Here is a 24,231-nt window from a genome sequence, read left to right as displayed (position 1 = left end):
AATAATGTTCTTTTTAGCAACGTCATATGACCCCTTTAAAGTTTTTTTATATTTTTAATTTTTTTTTTATTTTTATTTGCATAGTAATTTAACTTATTAGTTTTATTTTATTTAGTTTTAGTTATTTTAGTACTTTTTACTATTTTGGTAAATGTTGCCTTGGCAACTGGCTGAAATAAAATAAGTTTAATTGTTTTATATTTTATTTTATTTCAGTTAAACGTTTATTTTATTTCAAGTAATTAAATCAATTTTTTTAGCTTTAGTTAACGATAATAACCCTGAATCACACTTATAAAAAAAATTCCTTCATATATTCAGGTTTTCCAAGACCGTGTGAATCCTGGCTCTTAGATAAAATGATGCTTATTGAGGGAACCAATTAAAAAAATGTCAGTTTATATGTTGATTTTCAGTTGTTTTCGTTTATTTTAAAGCTTTTTTCTCTTATTTTATTTTTTTATAGATATATATTTTTAAGTCTGTTTTTAGGTTTGCTCAGGCTCTTTTTTTTTAACGCCTCTACGTTAGCAGGTCACGGCTAAACGTAAACGTAAACATAGAGGCCAGCGTACAGACAGAGAACCCGGAAGTCGCTTGCAGGAAGTGTCACGGAGGAGAAGAAAAAGTTGAATAAAGTCGATATTTTGTTTTCTTTGTGCACAAAAAGTGTTCTTGTCGCTTCATAAAATTCAGATTGAACCACTGATGGCAGATGGACTATTCTGACGATGTCTTTCATACTTTTCTGGACCTTGACAGTGTAAGTTACTTGGCAGTCAATGGGACAGTCACAAGCCTCCCGGTTTTCATCCAAAATATCTTAAATTGTTTTCCGAAGACGAATGAAGCTTTTACGGGTTTGGAACGACATGGGGGTAAGTGATTAATGACAAAAAGTTCATTTTGGGGTGGAGTAACCCTTTAAATCTTAATTTTAAAATTGCTATAATACACAGCCTTGAGTGACTGAATATTAAATTCTCCTCTGAAGCTCTGTGGTCATATACAGCTGACATTTCTATCATCTTAAAGCTTACATAAACATAAAACAACTGATGCTGATGAGTGGGAAACTGAGAGAGAGAGAGGATGGGACAGGGCAGATGCTCACAGCGGGGCCGGCTGCGGTGCTGGTCTGGGCCGAAGCGCTCGGTGAACTAAACTGGACCAGTTTAGTTTGAGCCGCAGGAGCGGGACGAATCGCCTGAGTGCTAACAGGAGACTGAGAGCGAGAGAAAGAGAAAAGAAAGAAAAGAGGGAGGAAACAGAGAGGATTGAGAGCAGCATCACAGAGGAAAGGACGAGTCACAGGATCTGAAAACCAGACTTTCAGCGTTGTGTTTCTAAGATCCCAGTCAGAAACTATATATGTGCACTTCTGATGAAGAACTAGTCACTGGATGAGTAACTGCTTTGAAAGAGTTTTGTCAGTGACACACACACGCTCACTTCTTCAGTGTTGTGTGCGTTCACTAAGGCTGCTGGGCAATTAGAGAAACATTATGAGTTCAAACTCATTCAGATTAATTAATAGCATTCATGGCATAATGTTAATTATCACAGGAAAAAAAACTGGTTTGTTTTTCAGTTCATATAAAAATCATGTGTGTAGTAATGAACTGACAGTGGACATCTATGGGCTAAGACATTCAGATGTGCAGCTTCAATACTTCATTTAAGCTGTAAAGTGCATAAATCATCCACACAACTGATGCACTTTCAATTCATTGAAAATTGAACTGAATAGGCCACAACACACAGGAAGCTTAACCGGAAATGAAATGAAATAATAAATAAATAATTAAATAAGTAACACATCAAATGCATTCTGGGAAATGAAGTGTCCAAAAATCTATCAATCTACTTGTAAAGGCCTATAAAACCTTCCAACATGATTTTCTTTGAATTTCAGTTCATTTTAATTCTATTTCCTGTTTGCTTCCTGGAAACAGACATGTTGAATTATTATTTTACAATTGACGCACACTTAAGTAATATAGATTCAAAATATATTCTAAATATAGCCTATAAATTATATAAAATAAAATATGCAAAATATATTCCTCAATATTTAAATATAAGATGTCTGATGAAGGCCTTATAGTAGGCCAAAACATCACAGTTTTTAAAGAAATGAGTGTTGAACTAAAAAAATATTTGCACTTTTTGTATTGAATCTTCTTTACAGTTGGTTGAGTCTTTGCCTTTTATTTTTACCTAATTGTAATATAAAATTATTTCTTATTTCTAAAATATTCAAAATATGCTAAATAATTCTTAAATATATATAATAATTCAAATTGCTTGTGATTTTTGGGGTGACTTACGACCTAGGGAGTATATATATATATATTGTATCTCTTATATATATAAAGTTCTTATTTATAAATATATATATATATATATATATATATATATATATAAAATATAGATTAACATATTTATAATTTGTATATATAAATTATTTCTTATATCTAAAATGTTCAAAATATGCTGAATAAACATTAAATGTCTTATATAAAATAATGTATTATTTTTTAATAATTCATAATATGCAAAATAATTCTTAAATATATTAAAAATATATATTTCTTGTATAAAGTAATTACATTTCTAAAATATTCAAAATATGCTAAATAACTATTATATGCAATATATAATCATTTTCATTTCTTGTGATTTTCAGGTGGATTCTGACCTGCTGTTCCTGACAGGAATCATCCTTGTACTGCAGAGCCTGATATGATTGTGTCTAGAGGGGGACAGACGGGTGAACATCCCTCCGCTGGGGGGCAACGCTGCGATGTGAGGAGCAGTAATCACGAGAGCGGGCGCAGAGCCCTGGACTCAGAGAGACACGCCGTTCAACAGCACGCGCTCTCTCCTCACAGATGCTCGTCTCTGGGCCCCTGCAGAGAGAGCGGGGCCCGAGGGCCCCTGAGACCCGGAAGAGCTCGGGGCCGCACACATGCACACGCACACTGACGGCGACGCCACAGAACGAGTCTCTCGCTCGCACTGAAAGTTGAGTTCAGTTTACAGCGATCAGGCAGTTGGAGGATAAATGATTAAACGCATTCGGAGGGAAAGAGGAACGTCTTCCGCCGCAGAGAACCGGAGAATGACTGACAGCAGGATGAAGAGAGACGCCTGGGAATATAAACCCTCACCTCACAAAGGCAACGCTGATGTCCTGAACAGAGTTTACCAGGAAACACATTACACCACAATATACAGCTACTGCTGCTGATACTTTATTGTGAATTATTGCAAAATTACTACAATAAAACTGTGGCAACAAGTATTAGTCATGCACCACAACCATTAACCAAATGACTGAAAGGACTTTACTGCTATAATAATAACTAATTATGATACCTTATGATATTCTGTATAAATTTTATATTTTAAAACTATATAGTGTGTCTAGCTCTAGAGGCACAACATCAAACATAGGCCTATAGCAATATTGATTTTAGCCTGTCCATTTTTTCTGCATTTCTTTTCTGCATTCGCTTGTTTCTTAATCTAGCTTTCTGACAAACCTGCCATTGTGTACTACAAATATGACTGGCTCTGTGACTAATTGCCTTTGATCCTCTACTGTAAGTTGCTTTGAACAAAAGCATCAGCTAAATGCAACGCAAATATAAATGTAAAAACATACTAATCTGCTAAACTTCAGAAATTAAATGTTTTGCTATTTGCAATGTTTTTAAAATGTTTGATTTATTAACACCAGTGTTGGGTTAAAACGTAGAGCCACTAATAAATGCAAGCTTCTAGCGCCATCTGGTGGCACTAAGTGAACATTACACTCTCACACACTAGACCTCCATTAAACCACTGTGATATTATCATAAGTTATAAGCATTGGTAACTTATTAGTAAAATATCTTTTCTTTGCATAATTTGAAAAAAATAAATAAAATAATATAAAAAAAGGCAAATGTGATGGTTGCTGCCTTCTTGTGGCCATACACAGTAAACTGTAATTCTCGTATTCAAAAAATAAGCAATAAAAAAAAAAACTTATCCTCAAATAAATTAATACCCACATATATATTAAATTCTATATAAAATAATATATATGCTCTTATTAAGACTTATTCAAATTTAGTTTTGTAAGTATATGAAAACTGTAAAAACCCTGGCATTAAACCAAGAGGAACATTTTTAATGGCGGGAATATTCTCAACATGGATATTAATATGTGAACAGAAAAACAACAGAGACCAGCTAACTGGATTTTTTTGTAGTCTTCTTATTCACGTTTTGAAACCACTGTGAAGGAGCCATGCATTTGATACAAACTGTTAAGTGTTTCATTTACACAGCACTGAAGAAAGAGGCTTATTTTCCCTATTTTCCCTGTCACTGAAGAGCTGATGTCAGCACTGACTAAAGCGCACCGCTAGATGTCAGCAGTGAACCTCAGCCATCAATACTGCTGACTGTTCATCTGACAAAACAAAGTTTAACAGTGTACAGATGGTCAACATGAAAATTATTTCTGTGCACTGATGATTTAAATTTTGCAAAAATATGCACAAGAAAATAGTGATTCGGAGGGAAAGAGGAACGTCTTCCGCCGCAGAGAACCGGAGAATGACTGACAGCAGGATGAAGAGAGACGCCTGGGAATATAAACCCTCACCTCACAAAGGCAACGCTGATGTCCTGAACAGAGTTTACCAGGAAACACATTACACCACAATATACAGCTACTGCTGCTGATACTTTATTGTGAATTATTGCAAAATTACTACAATAAAACTGTGGCAACAAGTATTAGTCATGCACCACAACCATTAACCAAATGACTGAAAGGACTTTACTGCTATAATAATAACTAATTATGATACCTTATGATATTCTGTATAAATTTTATATTTTAAAACTATATAGTGTGTCTAGCTCTAGAGGCACAACATCAAACATAGGCCTATAGCAATATTGATTTTAGCCTGTCCATTTTTTCTGCATTTCTTTTCTGCATTCGCTTGTTTCTTAATCTAGCTTTCTGACAAACCTGCCATTGTGTACTACAAATATGACTGGCTCTGTGACTAATTGCCTTTGATCCTCTACTGTAAGTTGCTTTGAACAAAAGCATCAGCTAAATGCAACGCAAATATAAATGTAAAAACATACTAATCTGCTAAACTTCAGAAATTAAATGTTTTGCTATTTGCAATGTTTTTAAAATGTTTGATTTATTAACACCAGTGTTGGGTTAAAACGTTGAGCCACTAATAAATGCAAGCTTCTAGCGCCATCTGGTGGCACTAAGTGAACATTACACTCTCACACACTAGACCTCCATTAAACCACTGTGATATTATCATAAGTTATAAGCATTGGTAACTTATTAGTAAAATATCTTTTCTTTGCATAATTTGAAAAAAATAAATAAAATAATATAAAAAAAGGCAAATGTGATGGTTGCTGCCTTCTTGTGGCCATACACAGTAAACTGTAATTCTCGTATTCAAAAAATAAGCAATAAAAAAAAAAACTTATCCTCAAATAAATTAATACCCACATATATATTAAATTCTATATAAAATAATATATATGCTCTTATTAAGACTTATTCAAATTTAGTTTTGTAAGTATATGAAAACTGTAAAAACCCTGGCATTAAACCAAGAGGAACATTTTTAATGGCGGGAATATTCTCAACATGGATATTAATATGTGAACAGAAAAACAACAGAGACCAGCTAACTGGATTTTTTTGTAGTCTTCTTATTCACGTTTTGAAACCACTGTGAAGGAGCCATGCATTTGATACAAACTGTTAAGTGTTTCATTTACACAGCACTGAAGAAAGAGGCTTATTTTCCCTATTTTCCCTGTCACTGAAGAGCTGATGTCAGCACTGACTAAAGCGCACCGCTAGATGTCAGCAGTGAACCTCAGCCATCAATACTGCTGACTGTTCATCTGACAAAACAAAGTTTAACAGTGTACAGATGGTCAACATGAAAATTATTTCTGTGCACTGATGATTTAAATTTTGCAAAAATATGCACAAGAAAATAGTGACAGTCAAGTTTCTGAATTAATATCTCTTTTATTGACAAATGGGTTTCAAAACGGTGCAGACGTCTTCCATCAAATGCATGTTTGACAGGAAACACTCAGTTTGATCTCTGCGGTGTTGACGGGGTTAAGATTTTTTTATTGCATTTATGATTTCCATGCATTTGGATTACACCGCTTTAACATAAACTAATAAACTTAATGTGATGCATATTTGTAACAATAAAGAGATCTGATTTCTGCACTTCATGGTATAGTTTATTACTAACTTTTTGCATCTTTTTGGTTTTATTTAAACAATGATATTTTGAAAATGCATTTATTCAAATAGCTTAGAATAAGCATAAATCTGTTCATTGTGAAAACAATTACATTTAACAATAAGCAATTAAATTTAACAATAAAAATGTATTATTTTACATTATAATACTGTAAACAAATAATGGATTAAAGAAAAAAATGCGTATTTTATTATTCAAAATTTTTTAAAAAGTACTTTTTATTGTTTTATTGTGTATTGTTTTTTAAATAATAATTTTTATTATCTTCAAATACTTTTATATAAAGAACAATGCATTATGTATGAAATGTGCTATTTTAATACATTTTCCTTTAGCACGCTTTATGTAATCGACCCATCTAAGCTGCACAGAAGACATTCAGAGTGTTGTTTAGGTGTTTTAAACAGAGCAGTTTGTTCTTATAAAACAAAACCATGGACCCATTTAACAGCAGATCACTGATTACACACACAATTAAACTCTGACCAAATCTGATGTTAGTTTGAAATAATGATCAGAGTTCAGATTTCACTGGTTTTATAACTAGTGCTTAAACACATTCAGTCTGAGAGTGAGAAGGCAACAGCTGAATCTGTCTAAAGCTTCGTATTTTTACTGAAAGAAAGTGCAAGTTAACTGTAGACTGATGATGAATCATTCTTCATCATTAAAATCTAAAGTAAATAAAAATGATTTCTCTTTGCTAGACTTGAGACTGTCATCTGTGAGCAGTGTGAAAGTCCTGTAAGATATCAAGTCACTTTTTGATCTACTTTCTGCTCATTATTGACAGTTTCTGCATCATGATGATCACCAAACTCATCAGTCATCATCCAAATGCAGCGATGTAAAGCTCATCTACACAAATTATCATTTAAACTCAAGATGTGTTTACTCATTTGGGCTGCTTTTAGGTTCAGATCTCATCCAAACTTTCACCATTCAGCACCTTCAGCAAAAAAAAACACCTGTATGTTTAAACTAAAGTTACTGATGTTACATTAGAGGATTCAGATCAGTGTTTGTTCAGGCATATGGATCAAATACGGAAGTGGAACAAGCTATATTAAGTTAAAACATATGTGATTAAAACAAACTGGATTTATTGATGATAAATATTTAAACCTAGTTATTGTGTATTTAAAACACATTCAGTTTATTAGTACTATTACTGCCCAGTGGTCCAAAGTCCTTTTTTCAGATGAGAGCAAGTTTTGTATTTCATTTGGAAACCAAGGTCTTAGAGTCTGGAGGAAGGGTGGAGAAGCTCATAGCCCAAGTTGCTTGAAGTCCAGTGTTAAGTTTCCACAGTCTGTGATGATTTGGGGTGCAATGTCATCTGCTGGTGTTGGTCCATTGTGTTTTTTGAAAACCAACGTCACTGCACCCGTTTACCAAGAAATTTTGGAGCACTTCATGCTTCCTTCTGCTGACCAGCTTTTTGAAGATGCTGATTTCATTTTCCAGCAGGATTTGGCACCTGCTCACACTGCCAAAAGCACCAAAAGTTGGTTAAATGACCATGGTGTTGGTGTGCTTGACTGGCCAGCAAACTCACCAGACCTTAACCCCATAGAGAATCTATGGGGTATTGTCAAGAGGAAAATGAGAAACAAGAGACCAAAAAATGCAGATGAGCTGAAGGCCACTGTCAAAGAAACCTGGGCTTCCATACCACCTCAGTAGTGCCACAAACTGATCACCTCCATGCCACGCTGAATTGAGGCAGTAATTAAAGCAAATGGAGCCCCTACCAAGTATTGAGTACATGTGCAGTAAATGAACATACTTTCCAGAAGGCTAAAAATGTTTTTTTTATTGGTCTTAATAAGTATTCTAATTTGTTGAGATAGTGAGTTGGTGGGTTTTTGTTAAATGTGAGCCAAAATCATCACAATTAAAAGAACCAAAGACTTAAACTACTTCAGTCTGTGTGCATTGAATTTATTTAATACACGAGTTTCACAATTTGAGTTGAATTACTGAAATAAATGAACTTTTCCACGACATTCTAATTTATTGAGATGCACCTGTATACAGATCAGTGTTTCTAAAAGTGTTTTCTCATAGTATTTACAAGTCAAATGCTTCATAAAATTGAGTTCTGCTCCATCAAATCATATCAGGTAAGTGTCTACTAGTGTGAATAACCGTGAATTACACAGCATCTGTGCACAGGTTGTTATTATTAACATATCAAATTACCTGCCGTTTCATCTTTACTGGGACTCTGCAGAAGCGTCACTTCAGGAGTGAGTTTAAAGATCACAATATGAATATGATCACTGTTGTGTGATACCAAGTTTTTAGACATTGTTCAAATAAGTACACACTAGAAAGATAAGGAATAGATAAAGAGATAGAATTTTTTTTTAAATTTTTTTTTTTATAATGATGAAGTCAAGTAGCTTCGAAAGAGATGAGTTTTCAGCTGTCGCTTGAAAATGGTCAGGGATTCAGCATTCCGGATAGGGGTGGGAAGATCGTTCCACCAGCCAGGAATGGTGAACGAGAATGTTCTGGAAAGTGATTTTGAGCCTCTCTGTGATGGTACCACGAGAGGCTTTATTTCACAGAATAAAACTTTTTGATAGCAGTAACCAAAGTTACCGTCTCACTGTGTTTACTGCACAGATGATTTGATTACGATTATTAGTGAAATCATAATTAATGAGTTCAAATGTGAGAGACCTCTGGTGACCCCTAGTGGGGGTCATGACCAGGGTTATTATAGTTTACTAAAACAAAAAAACATATATTTTTAAAACTTATTCTATTTCAGCTATTGCTAAGGCATAATTTCCTTTCAGTTTAACTTGATGTACTAAAATAACTAAAAGTAAAACTGAAATAAAAATGAATAAAAACTAGACATACATATTTAAAAAACTAATACAATTGCAAAACCATACAACTAAACTACTAAAACTTTAACTAAAACGAAAATATAAAAATAAAAACTATGATGCTAAAATAACTAGCTAGACGTGTCCTTGAGAAACTCTAGAATCAGGGTGCGAACTACGGGGGAGCTAGGGGGAGCTGCCTGACGACGAGTAACTTTAACTGTTGTTCATGTGAACTCAAAGACAGCTTGATGCTTTGTTTATAGACTATTTGTGGGTGGCTGTTTGTTGTTTCACCTATCAATTCGTGTCGATAAAGTATAATAGGGTAAATCCTGTATAGTGATTTATCCTATATAGTGCTTGCATAAAGCAAGTAGTGCATACACTTGTAGCTGTTATGTATCTTTGTAAGTCATTGTAAGCCCTCTTTTGAGGCACGCGCAAACAAGTGTCCATGGTATAGTTCGAACACTGTCTAGAATCACACACTGCACCACACCATCAGATCATCCTGATATTTTCCTTTCATCAAAAGTACATTTGTAAATATAAAAGAGAGAGATTTCGAATGTATGATCTCGACTTTCAATCAGGAAAAGCAAGCAAACGGATCTTTAATTTGCAGAGGAGTGTGTTCAATCTCAGCAGATATTTTTCAGTTATATCAGTGACACGGAAACATTTTGCAATATTGTCTTTGCAAAAACAATAAAAAAGGTTTGATGAAATGCATCCGGTCTGACTTCAAACTGCTTGATGTCATTCGAGTTTTACAGCGGGAGTTTTGGGAGCAATTTGGTTCTTAAGTTTCAGAGAGAAACCTCATCTGTGCGTCAGATCGCTGTGGCTCTAGAGCATTATGGGCTGTACCTGTGGGGTCGTGACCCTGAACGTGGCCACGCTGGTGGGTGTGGAGGGCCGCGGCGAGATGCTGTTCTGGGCCTGAGCTTGAGCCAGAGCCTGCTGAGGAACCATCACCAGCTGACCCATCTCTGTCCGGACCAGCACCATACCTCAAACACACACAACACAACACATACACGTGTTATTCACCTCTGAACTCTGAAAAATATAACAAAGCATCACAAAACCGTGCTTGAAACATAAAAACTTACAATCAACAACTGAAGCCTTTGGATTCTTCTGAAAGCAAAATTGAATAATTAAGATTCTAAGTCATTCTTATATGTTTTTTTTTCTTGCATATGTCTGTCTGATGTCTTTATGTGAATGCATTATGCTAAAAAATACATGAAAAAATAAATTTTATTACAAATTAAAAATTGTAATAAATGTTTTTTTTTTTCATATGTATTCTAATTATTTTCTGATTATCTTTAAATACTTTTATCTAAATGTATTATGTATGATATATAGCGCATGCTATATATAGTGCATGCTTTATGTAAACGCCCTGCACTAAAGACATTCAAATTAGGATGTTTAGGTGTTTTAAACAGAGCAGTTTGTTTTTGTAAAAAAAAAAAAAAAACACTGTGAATGTGTTTAACTGCAGATCATTACACACACACACAATTAAACTCAGACAGCTTTCACCGTTAAAAACAATATTAGTTTGAAATAATGATCAGAGTTCAGATTTCACTGGTTTTATAGTGCTTAAACACATTCAGTCTGAGAGTGAGAAGGCAACAGCTGAATCTGTCTAAAGCTTCGTATTTTTACTGAAAGAAAGTGCAAGTTAACTGTAGACTGATGATGAATCATTCTTCATCATTAAAATCTAAAGTAAATAAAAATGATTTCTCTTTGCTAGACTTGAGACTGTCATCTGTGAGCAGTGTGAAAGTCCTGTAAGATATCAAGTCACTTTTTGATCTACTTTCTGCTCATTATTGACAGTTTCTGCATCATGATGATCACCAAACTCATCAGTCATCATCCAAATGCAGCGATGTAAAGCTCATCTACACAAATTATCATTTAAACTCAAGATGTGTTTACTCATTTGGGCTGCTTTTAGGTTCAGATCTCATCCAAACTTTCACCATTCAGCACCTTCAGCAAAAAAAAACACCTGTATGTTTAAACTAAAGTTACTGATAAAGATCTTCAGATCAGTGTGTTTGGGTTCTTTAAAGCATCAGATCATCAATGCTGCAGCTCCGGATTTGATCAACTCACAAAAGTAATTACTTACATCATCATCATCTGGTGTGAGATTTGTTTACATATACTGAAAATGCATACATAACTCATAGAGAAGAAAGTATCTGGAGACTTGAGCAACACGTTAAAATGTTTGAGTGCCATTATATACAAAATATTGTGTTACATAACAAAATGTCAAAGCAAGCATATGTCTGTCTGATATAGAAGTATGGATTTCCCTAGAAAATAATGAAAATAATGAGATGAAAACTAGCATTTGAGTAAATGATGTGAAATATTTTAAGCATCATCTATTTAAAACCATATTTGTTCATTCTTTTTTTTTTTTACATGCAGATTAAAACTTAATATTATTAAATGATTATTTTTCTATTCTTATGTATATGTTATGACTCTTTTATGATTGAGAGAGAGAGCACAAACACACTTCTCAAGTACAACATATGAAAAAAAAAAAGTTTGAAATTTAGAGACAGACACCTGCAGCATTTTATCACCAATCAAGACACTGAATGACATTCACATATTTAAGTCACTTAAGTGTCTAAATACTTTTTTGAGGCCACTAAATATATTTGTATTTATTTAACCATTTGATATTTGCCAAATCATGTTTTTCAAGTCTTTCAAAAGTTCAACTTAAAGGGGGAAAACACACTTTTTTGTCCCTAATAGAACCAAAATGTTTAAGTGTTCATACATTTAGACACAGTTGACAGAATTTATGTTTCTTGTGATGTCAGAAAACAAAATTTATGCTAAATGCTTCTGTTTAAATGCATGAAAGCAGTCTCGTAGTCAAATATACGAAATTATGCCTGCTTATGAGTTTCATTTGGACTTTTTAAAGGATCAATTAAAGCAGATAGAGAAGAAAGAGCATCAACAAGTGCTCTTAAAAGCATAACAGGATGAAGTTGGTTGACTGATGTGCAGAATAACAAGCAAGAAGCTCAAATATGAGAGATTTCATTTACGTCATGTTATGCTCACTTCTTCATTTCCCAGAGTTCCAGCTGAGTTATTTCAGAGTTTGCATCACTTTGCTGTTATTCTAACATGTGGAAGAGTCAGAGGAGACTAGGTAGTGCACATCAAACACTAGTAAGTCATAAGTACCTGGTGGGATGGTGAATCCGGGCGGCAGCTGTATAGTAGTTTGCTGTTGCGGTGGTCTGACAATCAGCTGCGGCGTTACGACCCTCTGCTGCGCAGGCGGCTGCGGCTGCGTCTGCGCAGGTCTGATGACCGTGGGTTTGACAGGCGCTGCTGTGGCCGAGGTCGCCGCTGGCTTCGCGTTGTTGTCCGCGGGTGTTTTGCTGTGGTTGATCCGCGCGCCCTGCTGGACCAACTCGGACACCGACGTGCCGTTTCCATTCTGCGCGATGCTGGCGATGATGTGACGCGGGAGTCGGTGCAGCGCGATGGTGGGCGTCCCGCGGTCCAGCGAGATCGCCTGCGGGTTACTGGACACGGAGAAAGTCGTGCTGGAGGTGCTGGGTGATGATGCTGATGCTGCGTCGCCTCCGTTGCCGTTGAGACTGTGGGATGCTGCGGAGCGCAGCGTGCGCGACTTCCCCAGGTGTTTCTTGCGGGTGTCCCTCGGGCTCTCACCTTTGTTGCCCGGTGCAGGAGCGTCGGATGCTGCTGCTGCTGCTGCTGTAGTGATGATGATGATGCTGCCATGCGACTTCAGAGGGCTCTCCTTCTCCAGAGCTTTGGCGTGCTTATCCATGCTGGCGTCTTTCGGGTCAGAATCCGGGTTGCGCGCCGCTTTCCGCGCGTTCTGCTGCTGCTGCTGCTGCTGCTGCGCTTGTTGTTGTGGTTCTGATGGAGAGTCTACAGGAGCAGGCAGCTGCGCTGTTCCTCCTGTCTGCTGCTGCTGCTGCTGCTGCTGCTGCTTCGCGCTGCTCTGGCGCGCGGCGGGCGGCTCGCTCTGGCCCACCAACTGAGACTCCAGCGAGCCCACCAGATCGCTCACGGCTTTCTCGTCCACCTCGGAGAAGAGCATGTCTTCCAGAGGGTCGGAGGCGCCCGCCATGTTCGCTCTGTGTGTGATGGGCTGTCTGTTGGTGCGCGTCCACGAGCGCGAGTGCGCAGTCGTGTTACTATGGCATTGTGGGAATGGATGTGACGTCAGAGGGCCAAAACCAAACAGTTGTCACCCCTGTTACAACTCCAGGCGGCCGAGGATACTACACGAGTCTGGAGGGAAGGGAGATAGATAGATAGATAGATAGATAGATAGAGATCGCTCACGGCTTTCTCGTCCACCTCGGAGAAGAGCATGTCTTCCAGAGGGTCGGAGGCGCCCGCCATGTTCGCTCTCTGTGTGTGATGGGCTGTCTCTGCTGGTGCGCGTCCACGAGCGCGAGTGCGCAGTCGTGTTACTATGGCATTGTGGGAATGGATGTGACGTCAGAGGGCCAAAACCAAACAGTTGTCACCCCTGTTACAACTCCAGGCGGCCGAGGATACTACACGAGTCTGGAGGGAAGGGAGATAGATAGATAGATAGATAGATAGATAGACAGATAGATGGACAGATAGATAGATAGATAGATGATAGACCGATAGACAGACGGACAGACAGACAGACAGATAGATAGATAGATAGATAGATAGATATAAGAATGTTACTTTTTAAAGTTCTCTGAACATTCTGAAATGTAACATTTAAAAAAAAAAAACGTCAGACGAACGTCCAACGGAAACGATGTCTAAATTGTGCTAACGTTTTCAGAACACTAGTAAAGACCAGAAAACTTTGAACGAACATTCCGTTAACGTTACTGCAAGAACGTTTGTTCATAATTTAGGGACAACGTTCCTGTGGCTGAGTCCGTGCAGCAAGAGAAACAAAGTCCGGTAAAAGATGACGAAATTTCAAAGTAAATAGACATCAAAGCATATATTAGAAATTAAATTATGGTGTAAAGGTTTCATGGAAGTATCTAGTCTATCAAAGCATGTGAATTCAATAGCCTATACTTGGAATGACATTATAAAGCTTTAAATCGTGCTATGTGTAGTTATTGCTCTGATGTTTCAGTGTATTTATGATTAAATAATCATTCAGTTTTGCGGTTTATAATCTGGCATGCCAGATATGTAATTGTGCATCTACGAAATGCCTCAGCACTCCTCTTTGGCAATAATTGAAATAGAGTTCATTCTGAACAGTCATCACATATCTATACTATTCTCTTTATAGCCATTTAAGTAAAACCTTTATTGATTTCTAATTCAAAATTCGCCTTTATTTACTTCCCACGGCGTTAAATCGCATTTCGCCTCTTACATAATTCCCAATGTAACGGGAGTTATACTAAAATCACGCGAACTCTCGCGATACCAGCGTGGGGGCGCGAGAGAGGGGGAGGCGCGTTTCCCAGCATGCATCTCGATTCAGTGCGGAGGAAAATGAATTCGGCCGTGTCGTGCTAAGCTCGGACTGAAAGGAAACGACATCGAACCACCGAAAAACATCATTCAGTGCGATAATACCTTACGCAAAGAAGAATCAGAGGAGTCGAGCAGCCGCACAGGAGTGAATTCCAGCGGAAAGATGAGCGGAGGGACGCCTTATATCGGCAGCAAGATCAGTCTGATCTCAAAGGCCGAGATCCGATATGAGGGAGTTTTATACACGATCGACACTGAGAACAGCACTGTAGCTCTGGCTAAAGGTACGTACAATAAACACACGCGCAAAATTACATGTACACAATATACACACACCTACAGAGAACAAACAGAAGAGAATTATGTTGTAGCCCTGGCTAAATATTCCCACTATATATGCAAATATGTGACCCTGGACCACAAAACCAGTCATAAGTGTCAATTTGGTGAAATTGAGATTTTTACATCCTCTGAAATCTGAATAAATAAGCACATGATAATAATAACAATAAAGCACAAATCTTCCATCTTTATTTGACCCTCTAACTCTAGCACTCTCTATTCTAATTCTATTCTTTAAAAAAAAAACGTGTCCCTTTTAGACTTGCACTCTATTCATTTACTAACTGCTTGTTTTCTTTAAAAAAACAAAACAACGCTAGCTTCTCTATTCTTTTTGTATTCTATCTGTTGTCTTTTTATTTATTGTATAATTAAAAAAAACCTTGCTAAGTGTACTGCTTTAAGCTAACTGAGACTTGTTATAGCACTTGAAAAAGCAAAAAAGGCCTCTAACACTAGCTTGCTCTATTCTTTTTCTATTCTATCTGTTGTCTTTTTATTTATTGTATAATTAAAAAAAACCTCGCCTTTAAAGTTGACCGAATGAAGTTCTTAGTAATGCATATTACTAATCAAAAATTACGTTTTGATACATTTACAGTAGGAAATTTAGAAAATATCTAAATGAAACATGATCTTAATATTCTAATGATTTTTGGCATAAAAGAAAAATCTATAATTTTGACCCATACAATGTATTGTTGGCTATTGCTACAAATATACCCGTGCTACTTATGACTGCTTTTGTGGCCCATGGTCACATATATGTTTACACACAAATTAGATATGAAAGAGTTTTAATACACTGAGAACAGCACTTACCTAATTTACTTTAGATCTGGCCTAAATCAAATACAGATATAAAGTAAACAAACTTACACCTAACACCTAGAGAAAAACATGGAGTGGTGAGGATAATAACTAACATTGCTTGTTTTGTGAATTTTAACATTTTCCTGTCTCGTTTTCTCCTCTAGTGAAGTCCTTTGGCACTGAGGATCGTCCCACGGACAGACCGATCCCTCCTCGAGATGATGTCTTTGAGTACATTATATTCAGAGGAAGTGACATCAAAGACCTGACGGTGTGCGAGCCGCCCAAACCCACCTGCAACCTTCCTCAGGATCCCGCCATCGTGCAGGTGGGCTTCACACGTTCAGGTGTATCTGCAGAACAGAAGACAGAGTGAATATTGACCTGTTTCGTTCTTGTGTTTGTGCGCAGTCCTCTCTGGCATCCACCGCCGGCCCCACGGCTCCTTCCTTCCAGTCGTATGCCCCGTTCAGTCGGGCCCCGTACAGCCAGTTCAGCTCCAGTCCGCTGGTACCCCAGCCGTTCGGAGCGGCGGTCACGGTTGGTGAGTTCACACTCGCTCTTGTAGCTTCCAGCATTGGAGATGGTGTTTTGAAGAGAATACACAAACAAAATTAATTTTCAGAATTTTTGCCAAATATCAAACTAATCTTTGATGTGCTTTAAGGCAAAACCATGCACAAGTCAATTTTGAGCTATTTTGCTTCCGTAACATGGAGAGAATCATGAGAAATACACATTCAAGTGTTAATTTTATTGCACTTTATCTATTTGCATCTGCACCAAAATGTCAATATTGTGGGACTCACTTGACGGTGCAACATGTGCTTTTGGTCTGCCCAATATTTAATGTCATGAGACAAAGGTTATTATCAGGACAAACTCTTAAGGACTTGTTTTATAAGATGAACCCAGAAAAACTTTTACAATTTCTTTCAAAAGTAAATTTAAAGAATCTTTTATACAATTTTATGTACGTAACTTTGTTTTATAATTGCTTTATTTAATTTTTGTATTTTGCATTGTGTACCACTGTATTGTTTTCTAATGTGTAATCTTTGTTTGCCATGAAATAGCCTGTGAGGCTGATGTGGCAATAAACTTAAATTAAATCAAAATCTATTTGCATCTGCAGATTTCAATTACAGTTAATATCATTAAAGGCTATTCTTTCAAAACAAGGCTATTCTTTTCTCCACATCAGCAGCACTTGTATAAAGCAAACTTCAGAGTTTTGCTCCTCTCTATGTTCTGAAGGTTTTTACAGAGGGGTTTGTTCACAAATAATTCCCTGTCCACATAACATTTTATTCAAAAAAAATATGCTTAACATTTTTTTATTGCTTTTTTTTCTGATTTATGTAGTGATACAATCCAAAATTCCCTCTGTAAAAACATTTAATACATCAGCAAAATCAAACATTTTCAACCTGGCTTTATCCAATGTTCAGATTTCTGCTCTGGAAATGTATGCAATTTGGTGCATATTTAGTTAAATAATGCCTCATTTGCATATTTAAACATAACATTAAAAAATTGTAATACAGAACAATTAATGTATTTAATCAACTGGGGAAGTATGGGGATATTTATTTGCCTTATTAATGTTCTGTTAGTTTTATTCTTTTTTACTGTCCTCACCTGTGGTGTCTTGCCTTGTCCTTATATTTTGAACTGTCCTGTTCTTGCCATTGAAGTGGCCTTTGCTGCTGATGTGGCATAGAAAAGAGTGCAAGTTAAGAGGATAGCTGGCCATTTTTGGATAAATACTGTTAGATAGACAGACAGAATATTCACAAGTGCATATCAAATTGCACATATTGAATGAATGTGCACATAATATGTGCCAAGAACCAGAGAAAATAAAGTTGACCCTTCTCGAGTCCTGCCTTAAAAAATTTACTACTGTTGCCATCGGCTACATTATTAGATGAGATATTGCTCTTTTCAATCCTTTGCCAGTCATTTTGCAAGTCCTGTGTGTTTGAATGATCTTAAATGGAAATTTTCTGCAAATTCAGTTACACTTACCTGGAGAGGATGCACAAAACCTTTTTTCCCAATATGTTTAAATAAATATTGAGAAGGGCAAATTGAGTGAGCATTGGTTTAGCAAGTGGTGGATCTTAAAGCATGTTTGGCTGTTACGTAAGCTTCATATGAGGGTTTTTTCTCATAGTGTGTGATGTGTTAAAGCCCACACTTCCTCCCCTCACAGGAAGCAGCTCAGGTCCTGCATTCGGTAGCGAGGCGAGCACTACTGCCCCTCTGTCCCAGAGCTCTGCTCTTCCCCTGCACTCTCGCTCGCTGAGTGCTACCAAACCCAAAGGTAACCCGAGAACCGACGCTAACGTGTGAAGAATGGCTTTAGTGTGTTCGTATTTTGGCCGTGATTATGCAGGATCACAGCATGTGTCTGAGTCGAGTGTCGTTCTTCTCTGGTCTGTTAGTAGCTTAGTTAGTAACTTTGAAGTTTGTCTTTGAAGACAACATGAAATCAAAAAAATAAATGCTGGTCTTTGTTTTCATTGCATTGCAAGAACTTTGCCTATCCTTGAAATATCTTTTGTGTTGATGTAAGCAATGCAAGACAAATAATATAGTATTATTGACTATAGTAATCATAACCCAATATACACAATCCAATCAGCTCTGAATGGACGAAAGTCCCGTTTCTGTGATGCACATTACAGAAGTTAAATGCATTACAAATGGTGGTTATTTCATGTTGTCTTAAAGGAATAGTTCAGCCAAAAATGAACATTTTCTGAAAATGTCCTCACCCTCAGATAATTCAAGATGTAGATGTTGAGTTTGCTTCTTCATCAGATTTGGAGAAATGTAGCACTGCATCAGTGTCTCATTGCTTCTTCATCAGATTTGGAGAAATGTAGCATTGCATCAGTGTCTCAGCAATGGATGCTCTGCAGTGAATGGGTGCCGTCAGAATAAGAGTCCAAACATCTGATAAAAATATCCCCCTAATCCACAAGTAATCCATTTTTGTTTCCGGCTAAAATGCCTCTATCTGTACTACTTTCTCGTCTGAATCAGGAGAGAAATCTGCACAGATCAAGCACCTGTTACAAACCAAAACAGTCCAAAACAAAATGTGGGTGGATTTTGATGTGATAGGACAACGGGGGATGGACTTTTTCCAGTGGATTATGGACTATTGTATTTCGGCATTGATGCATTTCTTACATCTTGCAGAGGATCCATTAGCGAGCATCTGAGTAAATTTTCAGCAAATTAAAAACTAATGGATGAACTTCAACTGATGTTTACCGAGTTAAATGATACAAAGCTGCTCTGACGTTTTCCATCACTTAACCCTTGTCCGCATTGTCGTGGTGTTTTTGTGAGTCTGAATTGCGTCCTCTCTTTCAGGTCGTTCCAGCCCATCTCTGGAGCCCTTGAGGAAGACCCCGACCCTGGAGCATGCGGTCCAGACGGCCCCGGTCGCTCCCCCTGCGGCTGCTACCAGTACGATGAGTCGGAGGAGCCCTGGAACGGCCCGACCCGCTCTCAGCAGCCAGAAAGCTGCTGAAAACCAGGAACAGAAAGGTGAGAATCAGGGCATTGGAAAACATACAGCTGAAGAAGTGAGTTTTTCCACCTGCAGCCATTAATTGTGATATCTGTTGTTCAGCTACAGCGTCTGATGTTCAGAGGGTTCCTCGGCCAGAATCGGACTCAAACAGGCCTGATAACAAAGACCCAAACAAACGGCAGTCTGGTGGTGGTGAGTCACTTTAGAATGCCTGTCCTGCATTGACACATGTGACCCTGGTCCACAAAACCAGTCATAAAGTGAAGTGGAGATAAATAAGCTTTCTATTGATGTATGGTTTGTTAGGATAGGACAATATTTGGCTGAGATACAACTATTTGAAAATCTGGAATCTGAGGGTGCAAAAAAACCAATCTAAATATTGAAAAAATTGCCTTGTTGTTGTCCGAATAAAGTCCTTAGCAATGCATATTACTAATCAAAATGTAAGTTTTGATGTATTTACGGTAGGAAATTTACATAATATCTTCATGGAACATAAACTTTACTTAATATCCTAATGATTTTTGGCAAAAAAGTAAAATGGATAATTTTGACCCATACAATGTATTGTTGGCTATTGCTACAAATATACCTGTGCTACTTATGACTGCTTTTGTGCTCCAGAGTCACATATACATTATCACGATCAGGACCATAAGCTGCATTTGTGATAAAGGTTGTTTCTCTCTCCAGGTGGTGCTCCTCCAGTGAGAAAGGGGCGGGGCAGTGGTGGCGGAGGCGGCGGTCAGCGTGGGCGGGGCAGGTTCAGTGGGCGTAGAGATGGACCAATGAAATTTGAGAAAGACTTTGACTTTGAGAGTGCCAACGCCCAGTTCAATAAGGAGGAGATCGACCGCGAGTTCCAAAACAAACTCAAGATTAAAGGTACTGTGTGGGAAAACTGTATTACTATGCTACATCAACACAAACCAACAGATAAATATGTATCATTAAGTTGAATTTTTAATGTCAGTTTTATAATGTCACTCTGTGCTGCAGATGAGAAGAGTGAGAAAACGGAGAAGACTCTGAATGGGGAGGAGAAGACCGATTCAGGTGTGGAGACCCAGAACAGTGAAGGCAACGCTGATGAGGAGGATCCACTGGGACCCAACTGTTACTATGACAAATCCAAGTCCTTCTTCGACAACATCTCCTGTGACGACTCCAGGTGAGATCTCGTTAATCTGCGCTAATGTTTTTAGTGTGTTCATTAGGGCTGGGTATTGGCACAGATTGCACCATTTGATTAGACTGCAATTCACAAAATTCTCCATTCGATATTGATTCATTTGGAAATATTTCATGTACATGTGACTCTTTCTTCAGGAAACGAATCCTCTCATTTAAATAAATAAAGAATTATAAAACGGAGAGTTCCGGTCCTTGATTCTGATTGGTTGAGCCGCGTTCGAAGCTGTTGTAAATTACGCTACAAACATACACCTTTGTTTACTACTGTGTGTTGCTCGGCAACCACTTTGTTGCAAACACAACTGTTTTTGAGGAACTACATTGTTTGGTGGAAGAATACTGTTTTTATTTATATCATTACACTTTATTTGCTTTGTTTTATTCTGTGAAACCTTACTACGTATATGGAATAACCGTTTTATAAAAGCAATAAGCCCCGTGAAGCCGTGGTTTACAGTGAATTTATAACAGCTTCGCGTCATACCTAACAACGCCCCTTAGCTGTTATAAATTCACTGTAAACCACGGCTTGACGGGGCTTATTGCTTTAGTTTAATTGATGTGGAATATGCTTCAGCTTATATAAAGCAGTTAACCTCAAGCTGGCGAAACATCAAGTTTGCTTTAAATTCACTTTGGCTTGCCGTTTCTAATAAATGTTTTTTATAATGAAGGCCACTAGAATTTGTTTATGTACTGTTCACTGTTAAATCTGTAGTATTTGTTGTGGAGTGAGAGGAACTAAAATACATGTTTATAATGTTTTTAAAAGCTGTGAACACTTACTTTCCAGGTAAACAATATATAATATAATACATATATTTAGCGAAATGCTTCTCTTTAGAGTAATTTTTTGTCTCGTTGACTGAGCTATGGACATTGAATGATCATATTATTGATGTCTATCAACACATTAAAGAGTACCGAAACAACATTTGTTGTTGAAATTTTGCGGCAAAATTGACAGAATTTGAAAGCTATGACTTGCCAAGTAACAATGGACAGTTTTATTTACACATCATCTGAAAACAGCATAGACTAAAAGATTGATCTTGGGATTTGAGAATTAATATTGGTTCATTAAAATGATCGATCAAAATCGGGTGATAGGTATCTTCATCCCAGCCCTAATGTCCATTAACAGCGTGTTCTCAGGTGTGACAAGTTATGAAGCAGTATGCAATATTCAGCAATAGGCTTTTCGAACAGTAGTAGGCTATACAGTTATGCTACAATTGACACATTATTTTGCTACAATGTTCAAGTCTCAACGTCTCACCCAGTTCGAACAGGGTGTAAATGCTTTTGAGTGACTGAGTCATTCTTCCTTAAGTGTACTAATTTGTTGTGGTAAAGTTTAGAAGTAACTGTGAATGAATCATCTAATAGGCATACACTCTTCTGTCTTTTCTAGAAAGGAGAAATCAGGAGGTGCTTTTGGAAGGTGCAGTCTTTTTTCTTATATGTAAATGTTTTGCCATGCTAATGTGTTTATGAAGCTACACTTGTGAATTCTAGTCTGAATCATATTCAAGTAATTCAGATGGTGTCGTGCAGGATTATTTCTTAAAATAGAAATACGAGTAATTGTAAGTGGGATTTCTTAAAATGATTTTAAAAGTAACCAGTTATTACAAACAATTTAAAAAATGTTTAAATCAATTGGTCACAAAGTATTGAAAACCTGAGGCCTGTTCCATAAAACAGGTTTAACAAATAAGCCAGGTTTATTTCAGTTAGTCTGACTTATTGTCAGTTGATTTGGTACAAAATAAGTCAGACTAACTGAAATAAGCCTGGCTTATTTGTTAAACTTGTTTTATGGAACAGGCCCCTGATCAAATGATATAACCAAAGCAACAAAAATTGCAAAACACTTTGTGTTTTCAGGTTGCATTTTAGCCTACTACAAATGTTGTCACACATTCATACAGTGAAACCTTTCACTGCAAATTTGTCTATGGCTTCTTATAAAAGCAAGCTGTTTTTTGTTGTTGTTTTTTTTAATCAGACTCCAAATGTAGCTCACTCCAGGATTAATGTCACATAAACATGTTGCAGATTAGGCAGGTATCCTGTCAAAGGTTGAATTTTGGTATTGAATCTTGCACAACAACAGTTGTGAGTTGACACGCTGTTGATTTGCTTTCTGATGTGCTTTTCGTTCATTTTCCTCTCAGGGAACGGAGGCAGACCTGGGCGGAGGAGAGGAGGATGAACGCCGAGACGTTCGGTATTCCTCTGCGTCACAATCGTGGACGCGGAGGTTTCCGGGGCAGAGGTGGCAGCATGGGCTTCCGTGGCGGTCGCGGGCGAGCGGCTAGCAGGGGCTCGTTCATGCCCTCCCGCGGGGGCGGCGGCGGATTCAGGGGCGGGTTTAGAGGCGGCAGAGGAGGACGAGAGTTCTCTGACTTTGAGTACAGGGTTAGTACTTCCTCTCTTACCTCAGTATTGGACCAATGGACCCTTTTCACATTTCTCAGAAGCAGTCTTGATAGTCGGGTTCTTTAGTGGTGAACGGAAACTACAGTACATAATTTTTGCATTCCCATTTGCTCCAATAGCGAAAATCCACAGTAGCGGTTTTATGACTTTTCAGATAAGGAAAAAAAAGATTGAGAGAGTGATTACTTTAGTCAGACGAGAGTTGTTATATTAGAAAAACTCACGCAGCAGCATTAACTAGTTTTCTGTAATATAATGCAAAGGAAAGTATAATGTACAATTAAAGGGAACATAACACACACAGTTTCACCCAATCTCATGTTAATCTTGAGCACCTATAAAGTAGTACTGCATCCTTCATATCTCCAAAGAGTCTTTAGTTTTATCATATTTACAAAAGAAAGATACAGCTTTACGATTCTCTCTAAACAGCCGAGCTCCTGGAGGCGTGTCGTGGGCGGAGCTAAAGAGGCACGAGCACTTGAGCTTGAACGGATATTTGAAGCCGTTTCACTGACCGGGATCTTTTATAGCTGGGACCGCTCCATCATTCAGTATCGAACGATGTGCAAATCCAGCGCTGAACTGGGCCTTGTTTATAAAACATTCATCAACGAACACACTTGCGAAACTCCGTTGCTGCCCCGGAAAAAATAAACTGCATCCACTGTTTACGTAACGCTCGGTTATTTGGGAAGCTGAACAAAGTTATCTTTCCCTTACAACCAAAAACACACTTCTTTGGAGACATTCTTCCCAAGTGAGTCCCATGCAGCGCTGCCGAATGAAGCGCGTTGATGGGCGCGCTCTTGCTCTCGGGTGCGTTTCCCAAAAGCAACTATGTTTGCTAGTTCCGTCGTTACTAATAGAGGTCAATGGAACTTACAACCATAGTTAGCTAACGATGCTTTTGGGAAACGCACCTCTGGTCGATGCGTGCGAGGGGAGAAATGCCCATACAAAGAGTGCCAACCTTCATGACGTAATGAGTCATGCTCGAAAAAAAACTTTCCAAAACTTTTACGAACCCGGAAGGAGTATATTTGGCTCAGAAATGCATCCAAATAATTTTTTTGAAACTTTGGCCATGTTTAGCATGAAAATCCAACTCGTTAATTAACTGTGTAAATAACTCGACATGCATGAAATAGCATTAGACCCC

General features: G+C 37.7%; 2 protein-coding genes across 10 annotated transcripts in view; one reads left to right on the top strand and one right to left on the bottom strand.

Annotated features, from left to right (window-relative positions):
• The window catches only part of LOC107712581 (transcription initiation factor TFIID subunit 4-like), a 115,948-nt gene that overhangs the window by 81,778 nt on the left and 9,939 nt on the right, over positions 1-24,231 (bottom strand). For 2 of the 4 annotated variants that reach the window (XM_016517891.1, XM_016517892.1), the window contains exons 2-4: positions 12,434-13,214; positions 10,052-10,194; positions 1,115-1,225 (exon numbers count right to left, since the gene is read on the bottom strand). In XM_016517891.1, the coding sequence (XP_016373377.1) occupies positions 1,115-1,225; positions 10,052-10,194; positions 12,434-13,214 (1,035 nt within the window). Of the gene's footprint in view, positions 1-1,114; positions 1,226-10,051; positions 10,195-12,433; positions 13,384-24,231 lie in introns of those variants that run through there. The other 2 variants (XM_016517893.1, XM_016517894.1) reach the window with 2 other exon arrangements.
• LOC107712584 (protein LSM14 homolog A-like) overlaps positions 14,666-24,231 on the top strand; it is an 11,704-nt gene continuing 2,138 nt past the window's right edge. The window contains exons 1-10 of one of the 6 annotated variants that reach the window (XM_016517899.1): positions 14,666-15,003; positions 16,039-16,202; positions 16,286-16,418; positions 18,093-18,203; positions 19,265-19,441; positions 19,527-19,619; positions 20,124-20,315; positions 20,430-20,601; positions 22,039-22,068; positions 22,805-23,048. In XM_016517899.1, coding sequence (XP_016373385.1) covers positions 14,883-15,003; positions 16,039-16,202; positions 16,286-16,418; positions 18,093-18,203; positions 19,265-19,441; positions 19,527-19,619; positions 20,124-20,315; positions 20,430-20,601; positions 22,039-22,068; positions 22,805-23,048 — 1,437 coding nt within the window. In that variant the 5' untranslated portion in view covers positions 14,666-14,882. The remainder of the gene's footprint in view (positions 15,004-16,038; positions 16,203-16,285; positions 16,419-18,092; positions 18,204-19,264; positions 19,442-19,526; positions 19,620-20,123; positions 20,316-20,429; positions 20,602-22,038; positions 22,069-22,804; positions 23,049-24,231) is intronic. The other 5 variants (XM_016517900.1, XM_016517898.1, XM_016517901.1 and 2 more) reach the window with 5 other exon arrangements.

The sequence above is a fragment of the Sinocyclocheilus rhinocerous genome, unplaced genomic scaffold, assembly GCF_001515625.1.
Source record: "Sinocyclocheilus rhinocerous isolate Xijiao unplaced genomic scaffold, SAMN03320098_v1.1 scaffold868, whole genome shotgun sequence".
Lineage (NCBI taxonomy): Eukaryota > Metazoa > Chordata > Actinopteri > Cypriniformes > Cyprinidae > Sinocyclocheilus > Sinocyclocheilus rhinocerous.
Note: the sequence above shows the minus strand (reverse complement) of the source record. Positions and strands in the feature narration are given on the sequence as shown.